The sequence below is a fragment of the Gorilla gorilla genome, chromosome 1 (assembly GCF_029281585.2).
Source record: "Gorilla gorilla gorilla isolate KB3781 chromosome 1, NHGRI_mGorGor1-v2.1_pri, whole genome shotgun sequence".
Lineage (NCBI taxonomy): Eukaryota > Metazoa > Chordata > Mammalia > Primates > Hominidae > Gorilla > Gorilla gorilla.
This window is the reverse complement of record NC_073224.2, coordinates 77,204,713-77,223,093: the sequence shown is the minus strand read 5'-3', so window position 1 is coordinate 77,223,093 and position 18,381 is coordinate 77,204,713. Positions and strand designations below refer to the sequence as shown.

The 18,381-nt window shown below is 42.3% G+C and overlaps 1 protein-coding gene and 1 pseudogene across 17 annotated transcripts in view; both read left to right on the top strand.

Moving 5' to 3' along the window:
• Positions 1 to 509: 509 nt before the first annotated feature.
• LOC101148491 (arf-GAP with GTPase, ANK repeat and PH domain-containing protein 1-like) lies at positions 510 to 3,288 on the top strand (annotated as a pseudogene).
• Positions 3,289 to 5,289: 2,001 nt separating this feature from the next.
• Positions 5,290 to 18,381, top strand: part of TDRD5 (tudor domain containing 5) — a 99,892-nt gene continuing 86,800 nt past the window's right edge. For 3 of the 17 annotated variants that reach the window (XM_004027981.5, XM_055366894.2, XM_055366886.2), the window contains exons 1-4: positions 5,403 to 5,887; positions 6,365 to 6,610; positions 7,223 to 7,630; positions 9,400 to 9,590. In XM_004027981.5, the coding sequence (XP_004028030.5) occupies positions 6,379 to 6,610; positions 7,223 to 7,630; positions 9,400 to 9,590 (831 nt within the window). In that variant the 5' untranslated portion in view covers positions 5,403 to 5,887; positions 6,365 to 6,378. Of the gene's footprint in view, positions 5,922 to 6,364; positions 6,611 to 7,222; positions 7,631 to 9,399; positions 9,591 to 18,381 lie in introns of all 17 variants that reach the window. The other 14 variants (XM_055366841.2, XM_055366838.2, XM_004027982.5 and 11 more) reach the window with 13 other exon arrangements.

The following is an 18,381-nucleotide window of genomic DNA, read 5'->3' as shown; positions in this document are numbered from 1 at the left end:
CGGGCGCCCGGAGCGGCGCAGCCACACTGCCCTGGAATCGGCCCTCGCCCCCGGCCCCGGCGCTCGGAGCTCGGATCTAAGCGCTCAGCGGCTGCCAGGGCTTTTAATGGCTGCTCGGCGGAGCGGGGCCTAGGGCTGGAAAGAGGCTGCCTCGCAGGAAGGCGCTGTAGCGAGCCTCCTCCTGGGCCCGTCACGCCCGCCGTGGGGCGCTGCAGGTAGGGGCGCGCTGCAGGTAGGGGCGCGCTCCAGGTAGGGGCGCGCTCCAGGTGGGGGCGCCCTTCCCCGGGGTGGCGTGTTGACTTGAGACGCCGGCCCGCTCGCTGGCTGCTGGCTGGCCAGCCGCTTGTCCCTGCCATGAATTGAGACCGCGGGCCAGCCCCGCGCCTACTCCACCCGCGCCTTTCTCGAGCCTCCTCCCCCACGCCGCGGGAAGCCAGGCTTCTGGAGCGGTGGCGGGGGCGGGGGCGGGGGCGGCGGGAGCAGGCGGCTGCCGGCCTGGTGCCTGCAACATGAACTACCAGCAGCAGCTGGCCAACTTGGCTGCCATCCCGGCTGAGATCCAGCACTTCGAGTCGGTCCACCCCAACGCCTACTCCATCTACAAGCTGCTGGAGCGCGTGGAGGAGCCGGTGCTGCAGAACCAGATCCGGGAGCACGTCATCGCCATCGAAGATGCCTTTGCGAACAGCTAGGAATGGACGCTGAGTCGATCTGTCCCGGAGCTCAAAGTGGTGGCAGGTTCAAGAAAGAGATTGTTGTTGATGGACAGAGCTATCTGCTGCTGATTAAATATGAAGGGGACCCCCCTGGAGGCGCAGTTTGCCATGTCGGTGGATGCAGTTATATTTGTTTTCAGCTTGGAGGATGAAATAAGTTTCCAGACTGTTTACTACAGTGGAATGGCCAACTATTGGAACATGAGCGAGATTCCTCTGGTTCTGGTGGGAACCCAGGATGCCATAAGTTCCACTAACCCGAGGGTCATTGATGATGCCAGGGTAAGGAAGTGCTCCAACGACCTGAAGTGGTGCACGTACTATGAGACGTGTGCTATGTATGGGCTGAATGTGGAGAGGGACTTCCAGGAGGTTGCCCAGAAGATTGTTGCCACAAGGAAGAAGCAGCAGCTGCCCATAGGACCCTGCAAGTCGCTGCCCAGTTCTCCAAGCCATTCCGCCGTCTGTTCTGCACAGGTGTCTGCCATGCACATCAACTAGACAAGTAATGGAGGCAGGAGTTTAAGCAACTATTCCTCCTCCGTTCCATCGACTCCCAGCACCAGCCAGAAGGAACTTCAGATGGATGTTCCTCCCACTGCCAACACGCCCACACCCATTCACAAGCAGTTCACAAGCAGTCCAAGTGGGGTCGAACCTGTTCACCTCTCAGAAAGGGAGCAACCCAAAGAGTAGAAAGACCTAGAGAGTCATGCATACGGCATTGGGAGCAGCCAAGCCATGCCAATTATACAGGGCATGCTGTTGAAGCAGAGTGGCAAATCGTTGAATAAAGAGTGCAAAAAGAAATATGTCACCCTGTGTGACAATGGTGTGCGGACCTATCATCCAAGTTTACATGATTACATGCAGAATGTTCATGGTAAGGAGACTGACCTTCTGAGAACCACTATGGAAGTCCCAGGGAAGAGGCTACCCCGAGCCACGTCGGCCTGCGTGCCCATCTCCAGACCTAAAACCAATGGCCTATCCAAGCACATGAGGAGTTTACACATCTCACCCAATTCAGGGAATGTCACTAGTGCATCTGGTTCTCAGTTGGCAAGTGGCATCAGCCTGGTCTTCTTCAACAGCCAACCAGATGGCATGCACCAGCACTCCTACTCGGTCTCCAGAGCCAACCGGTGGAGTCAGGCTACAGTCATTGCAAACTCGGCCATTAGCAGTGACACGGGGTGGGTGACTCTGTATGCTCCAGTCCCAGTAACTCCAGCACCACCAGCCCACCTCCCCTCACACCAACAGAAAGAAGCACTATAGGCAGAAAACCACCAGCAACTTCAAAGCTGATGGCCTGTATGACACTGCTGAAGAACAAGAAAACTTTATCATTGTGTCCCTCACTGGCCAAATGTGGCACTTTGAAGCCACGACGAATGAGGAGCAGGACACCTGGGTCCAAGCCATCGAGAGCCAGATCCTGGCCATCCTGGCCAGCCTGCAGTCGTGCATGAGCAGCAAGAACAAGTCCCAGCTGATGAACCAGAGTGAGGCCATGGCCCTGCAGTCAATCTGACACATGCACGGGAACTCCCACTGTGTGAACTGCGAGACCCAGAATCCTAACTGGGCCGGTTTGAACTTGGGAGTGCTCATGTGCATCAAGTGCTTAGGGATCCACTGGAATCTTGGCACCCACCTTTCCCGAGTCTGATCTCTGGACCTGGATGACTGGCCAGTTGAGCTTATCAAGATGATGTCATCCATTGGGAACGAGATATTCAACGGCGTCTGGGAAGAGAGCAGCCAGGGGCGGATGAAACCCTTAGTAGACTCCACAAGGAAAGAGAAGAAACAATGGATCCATGCCAAGTACGAGCAGAAGCTCTTCCTGGCCCCGCTACCCTGCACGGAGCTGTCCCTGGGCCAGCACCCACTTCGGGCCACCGCAGACGAAGACCTGCAGATGGCCATCCTGCTGCTGGTGCACGGCTCCTGGGACAAGGTGGAAGAAACCTTTGGGGAGGGAGACAGAGACGGCCGCACTGCACTGCATCTAGCCTGCCACAAGGGAAATGTGGTCCTGGTGCAGCTCCTGATCTGGTACCGGGTGGACGTCATGGCCCAAGATGCCCATGGGAACACAGTGCTGGCCTACACCTGGCAGGCCTCGAAGCAGGAATGCATCAACATGCGCTGGAGTATGGCTGCCCCAATGAGCGCTGAGTGCTCATGGCCATCCCTAACCTGTCCAGGAGAAACAATAACCGGAACAGCAGCAGCAGGAGGGTGCCCACCATCATCGGAGGAACAGCCGTGCCTGCCTGCCCGCCAGCCACACCTGGGACGCGGCAGCCTCGCAGCATACTCACTTGGAAGTCGCAGCACGTGAGTCCCGTCACATCCCCTCACTCTTCCTGGTGGTCGCCTCCCTCCCACCCCACACAAAATCACAAAACCTGGACATCCTCAAGGGGTGAAGAGGCAGCTGGGAGACTGTAGAAGCAGTTCCTTTGTACAAACTCCCCTAAACCACAAGCAGGAGAGAGCCACAGGCCTCGGCTCTTTGATGATAGCACACGGCGCAGGACCCTTGTTCTGGGGGCACAAGGGGCGGGGATGTGAGGGGGAGGGGCAACTTTCCTTAACTGGCAGTTAAGCACATCAGTACTACCAAGCAGAACACTTGGATTCCATCTCTTCTCTGAGGAGCTTGATGGCATAAATCAGAAGCAAGCACAGAGTTTGTCAGGTTTGAAGCCCTTATGATGGTATGTGTCAAGTCAGTTGTAGCTAATCTGTCCAGGGAGAATACTGGCTTCATTACACTTGTACAGTTGAGTTCTTCCAGCATTACTGCTGTTTAATAGAAGAGGATTAGTCATCACCAAGAAGACAGCAGATTAGCCAAGGAGGTAGTTACGCGGCATGCTCCGGTGATCACCACAGTGTGATTGCAGTACTCTTAGAAGCATCATATTATCCCAGATATGTTCTTTCAAGCCCTTGGAGCCCTCCTTTCTAAATTCACCGTCATAATTTAGTATCTGTTTAATTTTTCAGTCCAAAGAGAGGAAATCAGTTGCTGAGTAACTTTCTTTTTGACTGCGGTCTCCTTGGTGCAAAAACAAAATGGGAAAAATAAGTAAGAATAACTCAGAAATTCAAAAGGAAATCACAAATTCAGCTAATAATAGCATTTTGAGTATATTTTTTAAACCAAATAAACACACAAAAGGCTATTTTTTCCAACCGTAAGAGACATTGTCTGTCCTTTTGCCAAGGTGGATGTGTTAGTCTCAGGCCCTCCTGGGCCACACTGCCAAACTCACACGGACTTCTGCATTTTATGTATTTAGATAAGATGTGTGAAAATATATTTGAATAAAGGAAGTTGATAAATATGCATTGATTTTTGTACAGACAAAAGGCACCTCTCTTAATTTATAAATTGAACTGGATGTGAACTAATAATGTGCAACTAGTTGAGATAAGAGGGTTACAAATCATTGTACATGGAAAATATTCCCAGCAGTAAACACTTCCATTAATGTGATCTACAGCTTTTAAAAAGGAGCATCTCAGAATAAGATGGTGGTACAATTTGCTTATTAAAATTGAGGAAAAAAAGACACATTGGAACATATTAGAAAGGGAAAAGAAGGAATGTGATTTCTTCTGATTGAAAGCATGATTTAGATCAGATACAGTTTTTGCTAACCAAGACCAAGGGGCTCTGGCAAGACGGGGTAGTTTTCCGAATGCCAGACCGAGGTGCCTTACGAAGGCAGCTGCCGATGATTCTGTGGCACAGACTGGCTCCTGAGAACCCAGACGACCTTGACCCTGCACCCCCGCCCTCCATGCTAGTACCTCGTCTGATTCCCATCGCCACAGTATCCAGCTGCTTGAGACATCAGCTGCCTTCAGTGGTGGTAGTCAAACATAGTCAGCCAAACCATGGCATCCCTTAGGTTAAAAGAAAACGGGGCACTGTGGGGGGGGGGAGAGGGTTGGGGGAGAGAGAAGGGTTGTCACGATGGAAGACGAAGACACTAGTCTCATGTAGCACAGAAACACGAAGTCACATGCGCCGGCAGCCTCCGGGGTGTTCCTTGCTGTCATATATTAAACCTTACATTTTATAAGAAAAAAAAAGAAGGAAGATAAGGTCGTTGTGTGTGCTCAAGCCTTTTTGTTGATTCAAATTCTTTGGTTATTTTGGTTTGTCTGTTTCTTTAATTAGACTGTACATTTTAAGGTACAAGTCTTTATATTATACAATGCCTCCCTATTCTATATCTCTTAAACTACTGTTTTCTGGTTTTCAAGGACTTTATAAATCTGGCTCATTCTACCAAACCAACTATACATCCAAATAAATCTCTAGTGGCACCTAGAATGTTGTCCGCTCATTTAAAAAGGTCTCCTAGCCCCACCCATTCCTTCATCAGGGAGCCAGAGTTGCATTTAGCTCTGCAGGGATTCTCAGCCAAGAATCAGAATTGTCTGTGATTTTCCTCAAATAAACCCAGACCTATTGAATGAGAATCTCTGCTTATCAGACCTGTGCACCCTTTTTGCCTCTTACATAGCCCCACAGGTGATTCTGAGGCCCACGCGGCCCGCTTCCCTCCCTGCGTCAGGCCCGGCCCTAGCTCTGGAGGTGGTTGGATTGGTTCAAGGGCCGCAGCCCCACCTCGCGTCTTCGCACCGCGTCGGAGGACGTAGGCGCCTGGGATCCTGGAAGGCAGCCAGCCTCTGCAGCCGGGCCCCGCGGCTCCTGAGACTGGGGCGGACCTCACACCTGACCCCGGAGCGGCTAATCCTGCCCAACCGTCCCACCCGCCACGTGCCCTCGGGGCTGGAACGCGGCGCCCTGGAAGAGGCCTGCTGGTCAGGGGGCGCTGGTGCGCAGGCGCGCGGGGCCGCCGTCGCAGCTACCTTCCTGCGCCGCTTCGGAGAGGGCCCCTTAATCTCTACTCGGCCCGCAACAGCAGTGCCGGCGTCAGGCCGCGGTGGGGGCAAGACGGGTGACTGGCAGCAGGGCGGTGCCGGGCCGAGAAGGGCGCCTCACCTGGCGTCTCCTGCCTGCCTTTCCACCTCAGGTTGCAGAGAGCCGCCAGGGCAGGTGGAAGGGCCACGCCCCGCTCCCGCGAGGGTCACCGAGAGACGCTGGGGGTGGGGCAGGGACCCCAACCCTAGACCAGGTAGGGGGCGGGCGAAGATTGGTGGTACCTTCAGGTAAGAGGGAGCGGGGAGCGCCCCCTCGGCTTGGGGTGCCAGAGGTGTGCGGCGGGAGCGCCTTTTTTCGTGGGGCCCTCGCCCTGCAGGGCGGAGGCGGCATTGCGTTGGCCTCAGTTCCTAGTCCTGGTTTCCGAGGAGCCCCTGAAGGCTTCGGATGGGAAGTTTGCGTTGGAGTCCAACACCCGACAGGAACCCCAGTTAACGCCTCCGCATGGCCAGGGGCAGAGTTCTTGACACCTGTAGCTTAATCAACGCAGGTGGAGATTCAGGGCTTGAATCGCCCGGCCACGCGCAAGCCGCAGGGCACCCTCATACTACTGCTTCTGCCTTATTACCCTTAAAACTGGCGTCTCAGTTATTTGTATCCCACTATTGGTTTTTTTTTTTAATCTTTTTTCGTGGGTTTGCCCCCTTTTCCTCAGCTGCGTTTCTGTCTTCAGTCCTGTAGGGCACAATGTCTGAACAAGAGCGTATACAGGAATGTCTGCGGAAGGAAATAAGGTCACTTCTCATTTCCACCAAAGATGGTTTGAGCCCACAGGAGTTGGAGAAGGAGTACCTTTTGATGGTTGGCAACCATCTACCACTCCGAATTCTTGGGTATCGGTCCACTATGGAGCTGGTACTGGACATGCCTGATGTTGTTAGTGTCTGCCCCGGTGCAGGTGGTACTGTAATACTGAAAGGTAGGTTTAAGATTTTTGAAGGTCTATAAACTTTGTAATAAAAACAATTGCTTAGTAAATAATTATTCTACTTCTGCAGTTATTATGCATCCCAGCCAGTGGATTTTAATTTGGTGGGGGAGGGAGACTCATAGGTGCTTTTGAGGTTGTGGGCAAAATTAGAACCTCTGCAAAATTAACAAACCATTCCCCCAAACAATCGTGCACTCACAAAAGCTACATTTTTACATATGATTTCAGGTTCTTGCACCTTAAGTCGGGAGAAACAAAAAAAGGACTTCTTAATTATAAAAACATGTTTTAAATTTCGTGAAGCACAAGAAAAAACTATTGTAGGGAAGTTTGCAGTTCATTCCAAGAGTTTCAAAAAATCTGTCAGGGGTCAATTAGTTGTAATGATAATACACTGAGTTAACTTTTCTTCAGCTGGCAGAAGAGCTAGCAAGCTGTTGCCCAAAATGCAAGAAATCGAGGAACCAAGAGTTACTGTTTATCGTGCTGCCTGGATAAACAGCTCCTTGGAGAGTTAAAAACTGTATAAACACAGATACTAAGGATAAAGAAGGGAGTAAGTTTTCCTCCTAAATATGATTTCTTTTTTTCACGTCTCAGCCATTCCAGATGAATCTACCAAAGCAATAGCAAGCTTAGTTGCAAAACAGAGGAGCAGCCATAAGGTTCGAAACTCCATGCGTAAGGGAAGACCTAGTATTTATTCTGGACCAAGATCTCATCGGCGAGTACCTTACCGAGGAAGGGTTGCCCCTATTCTTCCAGCTGTTGTGAAGAGTGAGTTGAAGGACCTGTTGGCGTTATCTCCTGTTCTTCTTTCTGATTTTGAAAAGGCATTTGCCAAAAGATTTGGACGATCATTCCAATACATGCAATATGGATTTCTCTCTATGTTTGAAGTGCTTAATGCAGCTTCAGATGTCATTTCTGTAGAGCAGACCAGAGCAGGTTCTTTGTTGATGCTAAAGAAGAGTGTAACAGAGGAAAAGCCGAGAGGATGTCCAGCAGGTATGCATGTGAGCAAATGTTGGAGCAGTCGTGGCACATAGAGGGGTGTGTAATCGCTAAGGTCCATGAGTTCGTTAGAGTTGAAGCCTGGCTCTACTACTTGCCAGCTGAGTGGTCTCAGGCGAACTGTTCAATCTACTTAAGCCTTAGTTTCCTCATCTTTAAAATAGAAATAACAGTATTTCCCTCTCAGGGTTGTGTTGAGGACCTTACATGAGGTGAGTTCTGTAAAGTCTCTGGCATTTAGTAAGCTGATAATAAGTAGTAGCTATTATTATTTTAAAAACTACAAGATCAGCTCTCTCTAGAACACTGTAAATGAACTTTACATGAATGTGTTCATATAAGCTATATGGAAAATGAAAAGTTAAAATACTTAAATTATTAGCCTTAACTCTTCTAATCTTTGCCATCACTGGGGCTTATCCTAGGAGACACTTTGGTAACTTTTGTGGTGTAATAATAACCACCTTATCTGTATAGCATTTTACCTTGCATTCTCGTTACCATACTAGGTAGGGTAAGTAACTGTGTCTTATAGATAGGGAGATCAAAGCTAAGGAAAATTAAATGGCTTTTCCAAAGTCACATGGCTGGAAAAGTGGTACAGCTAGAGTTAGATACCCAGCTCTTATTGCTGCCCATCCAGTGAATTTCTGCCCAAATGCTGTGTCTGTTAAAGGCTCAAGAGACCAATGTGACCATCTGGATAGTATCTCCCTTGACAATGTACAGTTTACACACTGAGCATAGGCGGAGCCTACTTTGGAGAATTCTATGCTTATTTCAGTGATTTTCTTTTTCTCCAACATCTGCATTTAGATTAACATAGGTGAACCAAGAGGATGTGTCACAAGTTTATAAACCAATATTTACACTGTGGTACGTGATGTAGTTTGAGGATATGAGGATATACTTGGATAGGGAAGGCTCTGGAGGCCACTAAGTGTTTCAAGTCAAGCCCTCAACTTTATCAGTATTCTTGACGTCTTAAAACTTGGGAAGACTAACTCATACTATTACACTTGCAAGAGATTGAGTTGTAGAAAGCACTTTACCAATTTATTGAATAGTGGGGGGTGAATATTCCTTTCCAGTGATTTTGTTCATGTTCTCCATCCATGGTTCCTACTTCTATCATCAGGATATCTTGAAGTCAACTGGTGTTTTGTTGTTGTTGTTGTTGTTTTGTTTTTGTTTTTGTTTTTTGGTGAACTTGACCTTAGGGTAAAGAAAGAGCTAGGCTGTGGTGAAGTCTGGTGATGTGTCTTTCATGTCATGCAACAGAATACACCTCTCCAGTGGTATTCCCCCTTCCTACAAATCTTGAAGAATTTATATTTTATATTTTATTCTGTAGCTTTTCATCCTCCCAGAACTGTGGTACTACTAGTGGTTATCCAGTTTGAAAAGCATAGTGCTAAGCAGGCTCCTTGGAGACTTTTTTGTCTCCTAAATGGGATACAGCTTTTTACATATTGAATCCCACCGCTCTATAATTATATTCAGGTGACCTTAAGTGGACTTTTAGATAGCCCCAAGCTTTTTGGTAACACTTAATGATCTCTGTCTTCCTCTATGGATGACTAATAACTTACACTATATGTAAGTTTTGGCTTGATGTAAAAATGTAAGCTTTCTAGAACTCTTAATTTTTACTTCTAAGTTGAAGGCAGTTAGCTCACAGTAGCCTCTATATGTAGCCACCGGAAAATGAAATAGAAGTTGCTAGTGACAATTTTTCTTTCTTCTTCTATTACTCACAAAAGGTAAAATTTTTACCCAGCCATTTAGAATGAAACAAGGGTCATACTCCACAGGCTTTCCAGTAGCAAAGCCTTGCTTTTCACAACCCACTTCAAACATGGAACCACCGAAGCAAACAATGAGCATGGAAAAGACTTCCAAGTTAAATGTAGTGGAGACTTCAAGGCTGAATCACACTGAAAAATTAAACCAGGTGAGAGATAAGAATTTGGAGATATAAATATACGATGTTTTTAAATTCAGTGGTGTTAACACTTTGATCTGATGGAAAAGTTGACCTTTTAAAAACTGAAGTCATTCACTTATTTCAAATTTGACTAAGCATTTCCTATGGTTCTGTAGATTAGTAAGAAGTGAGAAGTGGAGTGAAAGAAGAGTACAATTTTATCAACTCCACAGTTTCCACTATTTTCTGCAAATGACTCCCAACTCCCAAATCTGTATCTCTAGTTCCAGTTCCTCACCAAAGTTACAGAAGCATATTTGCAATTTACCTCACGAATATCTTCTGAATGGCTGTCCCTGAGCATAATAATCCTGGTGTTTTTCTGTGACTGTAATGCTGAAGGACTTTGAATAAAAACTATTAGAATATAACCAATAAATGCCTGACTAAATCATCATGTTAACAACTTAAGTTAGAGCTCAGAATGAGCACGTGGAAATTAAGTTCAAAACATGAAAATGCCTGATTTCTACTAAAATTAGCTTTAGTAATATAATTTACATGTAGTAAAATTTACTCATTTTAAGTGTACAGTTTGAGTTTTGATTAATATATAATTATACAATCACCATCAAAATAAAAAACAGAACATTTCCATCATCCCCAAAAAAGCTCCTTCATGCCACTTTGTAGTTTCTTTCCCCAACTGCAGCCACAGACAACCACTGCTTTCTATGATTTTGGCTTTCCAGGAATTTCATATAAATGGAATCAAACAATATCTAATCTTTTGTGTTTGGCTTCTTTAACTTAGTAGAATACTTCTGAGGTTTATCCAAGATGTATATATCAGTAATTTGTTCCTTTTTCTTGTTTAGTGTTAGTCCATTATACAGACACACGTAAATTTGTTATACCTTCCCCATTAGATAACATTTGGGTTATTTCCTCTTTGGTCCTTTACTTATAAAGCCACTGTCATTATTTGCATACATGTTGTATGGCCATAGTTCGTTTCTCTTGTGTAAATACCTGGGGGTTGGATTACTGCATCATATAGTAAGTGTATGTTGATAGGAAATTACCATTGTTTTCCAAAGTGGCTGTATGACTTTCCTTTCCCATTAGATATGTATGAGAGTTGTAGTTGTTACACATCTTTGTTAACATTTGGGATTGTCAGTTTTAAAAATATTAGCCATTTGAGTGGGTGTGTAGTGCTATTTCATGGTTTTAAGTTGGATCATAATAATCTAATGATAATGTTGAGCATCTTTTCACATGCGTGTTTGCCATTTGTATTTCCTTTTTGAAGTGTCTATTCAAATATTTTGCCCATTTTATAAAACTGTGTTGTCATTGTATTGAATTGGAAAAATTTACATATTCTAGATGTAAGTCCTTATCAGAGGCATGTTTTGTAAATATTTTCTCCTGGTCTATGTTTGCTTCTTCATTTCCTTAATCTTGTCTGTTGTGGAAAAGTCTTTAATTTTGATACAGTCTAATTTATTCATATTTTTCTTTCTTTTCTTTTCTTTTTTTTTTTTTTTTTTTGATAGGGAGTCTCACCTTGTCACCCAGGCTGGAGTGCAATGGTGCGATCTCGGCTCACTGCAACTTCTGTCTCCTGGGCTCAAGTGATTCTCCTGCCTCAGCCTCCTGAGTAGCTGGGATTGCAGGTGTCAGCCACCACACCTGGCTAATTTTTGTATTTTTATTAGAGACAGGGTTTCGCCTTGTTGGTCAGGCTGGTCTTGAACTCCTGACCTCAGGATCCGCCTGCCTCAGCTTCCCAAAGTGCTGGGATTGCAGATGTGAGCCACCACGCCTGGCCCATATTTTTCTTTTATTCTTGCCTATCTAATGGATTTTAATCGAAGTTACAAAGTTTTTATCCTACGTTTTTCTTGAAGTTTTATGTTTTCAGTTCTTATATTTAGGTATATTATCCATTTCAAGCCAGATTTGCCTAAGGTACCAGGCATGGATCAAAGTTTTCTGCATATAGACAGTTATTCCTTATTAATTTGGCACCTCTATCAAATCTATTGACCTCACACATGTGTAGTTCTATTTTGAGACTCTGTTCAGGTCCATTTATCTACATTTCTGTTTTTGCCAATACTGTGCTATCTTTATTCCTGTAGCTTTATAATATCTTAGTCATATATAGTCCTGTGTCAATGACAGGGATATGATCTGAGAAGTGTGTTGTTAGGTGATTTTATCATTGTATGATCATCATAGAATGCAGTTACACAAACCTAGGTGGTATATAGCCTACTACACACCTAGGCTATATGGTATAGCCTATTGCTCATAGGCTACAAACCATTATAGCATGTTATTGGACTGAATGCTGTAGGCAGTTGTAACACAATGGGGTATTTGTGTATCTAAACATAGAAAAGGTACAGAAAAAATACAGTATTATAATGTTGTGGGACAACCATCATACAGGTGGTCTATTGTTGACCATAAGTCATAATGCAGCCCATGACTGTAGTTAAGTCTTGCAACTTTGTTATTTTTCAAAAGTGCTTTGGATATTCTAGGTTTGCATTTGCAGATACATTTAATTTGATACAAATCAACTTGTCAGTTTCTGCCAGAAATAAATAAGATTGTGATCTTCATTAGAATCACATTGGATCTATAGATACGATTGGGGGGGAAATGACATCTTAACAGTATCAAGTCTGCTGATTCAAAAGCATGGTACATCTTCATTTATTTAGTTCTTTACATTCTCTCAGCAATGTTTTATAGTTTTCAATGCATAAAGCTTGCATATATTTTGTTAAACTTATCCTTTACACCTTTCATATTTTTTAGCTATTATAAATAGTATTTAAAATTTCTAATCATTGCTAATAGAAAATCAGTTGGTTTTTTTTTTTTTTTTTGGTATGTTGACCTTGTATCCTGTGACCTTGAGTCATGGTACTTGATAAACTCAGTTCTGTAATTCAAATCATTCTAGCAGCTATTTTGTAGAGTTTGGATTTTCTGCATAGACCGTCATGCCATCTGAGAGTAAAGACAGTTTTATTTCCTCCTTTTCAATCTATCTGCCTTTCCTCCAACCCTTACCACACAGCGTAGGCTCTCTAGTATTATATAATATTATATAAATGTGAGAGTGGAAAATCTTGACTTGTTCCTAACTATATGGGGAAAATATTCAGTCTTTCATAATTATGATATTAACTGTAGCTTTTTAGATGCCTTTTATCAGGTTGAGGAAATTCCCTCCTATTCCTAGTTTCTCAGAATTTTTTTCATGAAGGTATGTTGAATTTTGTCATGTTCTTTCTCCATACATTGAAATTATTATAGGACTTTTCTTCTTTAAAAATTTCTTTTCTTGGTTTTATATTCAGCCAACCTTATATTTCTGGATGAATCCTGCTTGGTCATCATATAGTATCCTTTTTATATGTTGCTACCTTCAGTTTGCTAATATTTTAAGGGTTTTGCATTTATGTTCATAAGATATATTCTGTAGTTTTCTTGTAATGCTTTTATCTGGTTTTGGAATCATTTTAATACAGACCTCATATGAAAGGAATTGGGAAGTTTTTTTCCACCTCTTTATTCTGAAAGAGTTTGTGTAGCACTGGTATTTGTTTTTCTTAAATATTTCATAGGATTTATCAGTGAACCAAATTGGGCCTGGAGCTTTCTTTGCAGAAAGGTTTTAAACAACAAATTCAGTTTCTTTAACAGATATAGGGCTATTTTGTATTTTATGCTTTCTTTTTTTTTTTTTAAATGAGCCTTGGTACCTTGTCTTTCAAAGTGCTGTCCATTTCATCTAGGTTGTCAAATTTATTGAAATAAAGTTGTTCATAATGTTCTCCCAATAACATTTTAAGGTCTTTAGGGTCTGTGATGCTTGCTCTTTATCTGTCTCTGTCTCTCTCACACGCATATCAGTCTCACTAAAGATTTATTCACTTATACACAGTCATGCACCACATAATGACACTTGTGTCAACAAGACTGCGTGTGCAACAGTAGTTCCACAAAATTATAACAGAACTGGAAAATTCCTGCCACCTGGTGGTGATGTAGCTGTTGTAACAACATAGTGCAATGCAACACTTATATTTGTGGTGACAGTCATATATATAGCACAATTCTGTACAATACATAATAGTTGATAATGACAATGAACAACCATGTTATGGGTTTGTGTTTTTACTGTACTTTGTACCATTATTTTAGAGTGCACTCCTTACTAAAAAAATTAATTGTAAAACAGCTTCAGGCATTTCCTTCAGGAGGTATTCCAGAAGGAAGGCATTGTTATCATAGGTGATGACAGCTCCATGCATATTATTGTCCCTGAACACCTTACCACATGACAAGATAAATTTAGTGTAGCCTAAGTGTATGATGTTTATAAAGTCTACAGTAGTGTACAATAATGTCCTAGGCCTACACATTCACCACCCACTCACCCAGAGCAACGTACAACCCTGCAAGCTCCATTTATGGTAAGTACTTTATACAGATGTGCCATTTTATCTTTTATACTGTATTTTTACTGTACGTCTTCTGTGTTTAGATACACAAATGCTACTGTGTTACAGTTACCTATAGTATTCAGTACAGTAACATGCTGTACAGGTTTGTAGCCTAGGAGCAATAAGCTGTACCATATATCCTAGGTGTGTAGTAAGGTTATACCATCTAGGTCTGTGTTACGTACATTCTATGTTTGTACAACAATGAAATCGCCTAATAATGCATTTCTCAGAATGTATCCCCATTGTTAAAAGATGCATGGCTGTATTTTTCAAAGAACAAGTTTTTAGTTTTGATAAATTTTTTTATTTTTCCACTTTTTATTTCATTGATTTCTGTTCTAATTGTTTTGTAACTTCTGTTTACTTTGGGTTAATTTCCTCTTTGCTCTTAAGGTAGAAGTTTGGTCATTGATTTTGCTCCCTTTTTAATGTAAACATTTAAGGTTATAAATTTCTTCTAAGTATTGCTATAGCTACATCTCCCAAACTTTGATATGAAATTCAAATTTGATAGGAAAACTCATTTTCAGGTCAAAATTTACTAATCTCCCTTTTGGTTTTTTCTTTGTATCATGGATTATTTAGAAGTGTGTTGTTTAATATCCAAATATTTGGGGATTTTTTTCAGAGATGTTTCTGTTCGAATTTCATTGTGGTCCAACAACATAGATTTCATTCCTTATATATTTATTGAGACTCATATGGCTCAGAATATGTTTATCTAGGTAAATGTTTCATAATTCACTTCAAAAGAATATGTATTTTGCTATATTTGGGCATAATATTCTATAAATGTCAATTAAGTCAGTTATGTCATTGATTTCTTTTTAACTGTTTTTTAATGAACTACTGAGGGAGGAGTATTGAAATTTTCAAACATAATTATAGATTTGTCTATTTTACCTTTTAGTTCAGTTGGTTTATGCTTTGGCTATTTTGTTTTTCGGGTTTTTGTTTGTTTGTTTGTGTTATTATTTTCCACAGGTGGTTGGGGTACAGGTGGTATTTGGTTACATGAGTAAATTCTTTAGTGGTAATTTGTGATATTTTGGTGCCCCCATCACCCAAGCAGTATACACTGCACCCTATTTGTAGTCTTTTATCCCTCACCCCCTTCCTACCCTTCCCCTCATGTCCCCGAAGTCTTTGTATCATTCTTATGCCTAGGCGTCCTCATAGCTTAGTTCCCACATATCAGTGAAAACATGATGTTTAGTTTTCCATTCCTGAGTTACTTCACTCAAAATAATAGTCTCCAGTCTCATCAAGGTCACAGTAAATGCCATTGATTCATTCCTTTTTTATGGCTGAGTAGTATTCCATTGTATATATATACCGTAGTTTCTTTATTCACTTGTTGATTGATGGGCATTTGGGTTGGTTCCATGATTTTGCAATTGCAATTTGTGCTGCTATAAACGTGCATCTGCAAGTATCTTTTTCGTATAATGATTTCTTTTCCTCTGGGTAGATACCCAGTAGTGGGATTGCTGGATCAACTGGTAGTTCTACTTTCAGTTCCTTTTGAGACAGAGTCTTGCTCTGTCGCCCAGGCTGGAGTGCAGTGGCACAGTCTTGGCTCACTGCAGCCTCCACCTCCTGGGTTCAAGCAGTTCTCCTGTCTCAGCCTCCCGAGTAGCTGGGACTACAGGCACATGCCATCACGCCCAGGTAATTTTTTGTATTTTAGTAGATATGGGGTTTCACCATGTTGTCCAGGCTGGTTGTGAACTCCTGAGCTCAGGCAGTCCACCTGCCCCGGCCTCCCAAAGTGCTGGGATTACAGGCATAAGCCACTGCACCTGGCCTACTTTTAGTTCTTTAAGGAATCTCCACAGCGTTTTCCTTAGCGGCTATACTAGTTTACATTCCCACCAGCAGCATAGAAGTGTTCCCTGTTAACCGCATCCATGCCAACATCTGTTTTTTGATTTTTTGATGATGGCCATTCTTGCAGGAGTAAGGTAGTATCTCATTGTGGTTTTGATTTGCATTTCCGTGATCATTAGTGATGTTGAGCATTTCTTCATATGTTTGTTGGCCATTTGTATATCTTCTTTTGAGAATTGTCAGTTCATGTCCTTAGCCCACTTCTTGATGGGATTGCTTGTTTTTTTTCTTACTGATGGGTTTTTGGTGATGAAATCCTTGCCTAAGCCAATGTCTAGAAGGGTTTTTCCAATGTTATCTTCTAGAATTTTTATAGTTTCAGGTCTTAGGTTTAAGTCCTTAATCCATCTTGAGTTGATTTTTGTGTAAGGTGAGAGATGAGGATCCAGTTTCATTCTCCTACATGCGGCTAGCCAATTATCCCAGCACCATTTGTTTAAAAGGGTGTCCTTTCCCCCACTTTATATTTTTGTTTGTTTTGTCAAAGATCAGTTGGCTGTAAGTATTTGGGTTTATTTCTGGGTTCTCTATTCTGTTCCATTGGTCTATGTGCTTATTTTTATACCAGTAGCATGCTTTTTTGTTGACTATAGCCTTATAGTATAGTTTGAAATAAGGTAGTGTTATGCTTCCAGATTTGTTCTTTTTGCTTAGTCTTGCTTTGGCTATGCGGGCTCTTTTTTTGGTTCCATATGAATTTTAGAATTGTTTTTTCTAATTCTGTGAAGAATGATAGTGGTATTTTGATGGGGATTCCATTGAATTTGTAGGTTGCTTTTGGCAGTATGGTCATTTTCACAATATTGATTCTATCCATCCATGAGCATGGGATGTGTTTCCATTTGTTTGTTTCATCTATAATTTCTTTCAGCAGTGTTTTATAGTTTTCCTTGTAGAGGTCTTTTGCCTCCTCAGTTAGGTATATTCCTAAGTATTTTGTTATTCTTGCAGCTATTGTAAAAGGGGTTGAGTTCTTGATTTGACTCTCCGCTTGGTCACTTTTGGTGTATAGAAGGGCTACTGATTTGTGTACATTAATCTTGTATCTGGAAACTTTGCTTAACTCTTTTATCAGCTCTAGGAGCTTTCTGGAGGAGTCTTTAGGGTTTTCAAGGTAAATGATCATATTGTCAGCAAACAATGACAATTTGACTTTCTCTTTACTGATTTGGATGTCCTTTATTTATCTTTCTTGTCTGATTGCTCTGGCTGGGACTTTCAGTACTATGTTGAAGAGGAGTGGTGAGAGTGGGCATCTTTGTCATCTTCCAGCTCTCAGAGGGAATGCTTTCAACTTTACCCATCCAGTATTATGTTGGCTGTGGGTTTGTCATAGATGGCTTTTATTACATTGAGGTATGTCCCTTGTGTACCGATTTTGCTGAGAGTTTTAATCATAAAGCAATGCTGGATTTTGTTGAATGCTTTTTCTGCTTCTATTGAGTTGATCATGTGATTTTTGTTTTTAATTCTGTTTATGTGGTGTATCACATTTATTGACTTGCATATGTTAAACCATCCCTGCATCCCTGGTATGAAACTCACTTGATCATGGTGGATTATCTTTTTGATATGTTGTTGGATTTGGTTAGCTAGTATTTTTGTTAAGGATTTTAGCATCTATGTTTATCAGGGATATCGATCTGTAGTTTTCTTTTTTTGTTACGTCCTTTCATGATTTTGGTATTAGGGTGATGCTGGTTTTATAGAATTAGGGAGGCTTCCCTCTTTCTCTAGCTTGTGGAATAGTGTCAAAAGGATTGGTACCAATTCTTCTTTGAATGTCTGTTAGAATTCTGCTGTGAATCTGTCTTCTCCTGGACTTTTTTTTGTTGGTAATTTTTAAATTACCATTTCAATTTCACTGTTTATTATTGGCTGTTCAGGGTATCCAATTCTTCCTGACTTAAGCTAGGAAGGTTGTATTTTTCCAGGAATTTATCCATGTCTTCTAGGTTTTCTAGTTTATGTGCATAAAGGTGTTCATAGTAGCCTTGAATGATCTTTTGTATCTCAGTGGTGTCAGTTATAATATCTCCTGTTTCATTTCTTAATGAGGTTATTTGGATTTTCTCTCTTCTCTTCTTGGTTTATTTTTCTAATGGTCTATTAATTTTATTTATCTTTTCAAAGAACCAGCTTTTTGCTTCATGTATCTTTTGTATTTTTTTATTGTTGTTAATTTCATTTAGTTCTGCTCTGATCTTGGTTATTTCCTTTCTTCTGCTGGGTTTGGGTTTGGTTTGTTTTTGTTTCTCTAGTTCCTTGAGGTATGACCTTAGAATGTCAGTTTGTGCTCTTTCAGCCTTTTTGATGTAGGTGTTTAGGGCTATGAAGTTTCCTCTTAGCACCACCTTTGCTCTATCCCAGAGTTTTTGATAGACTGTGTC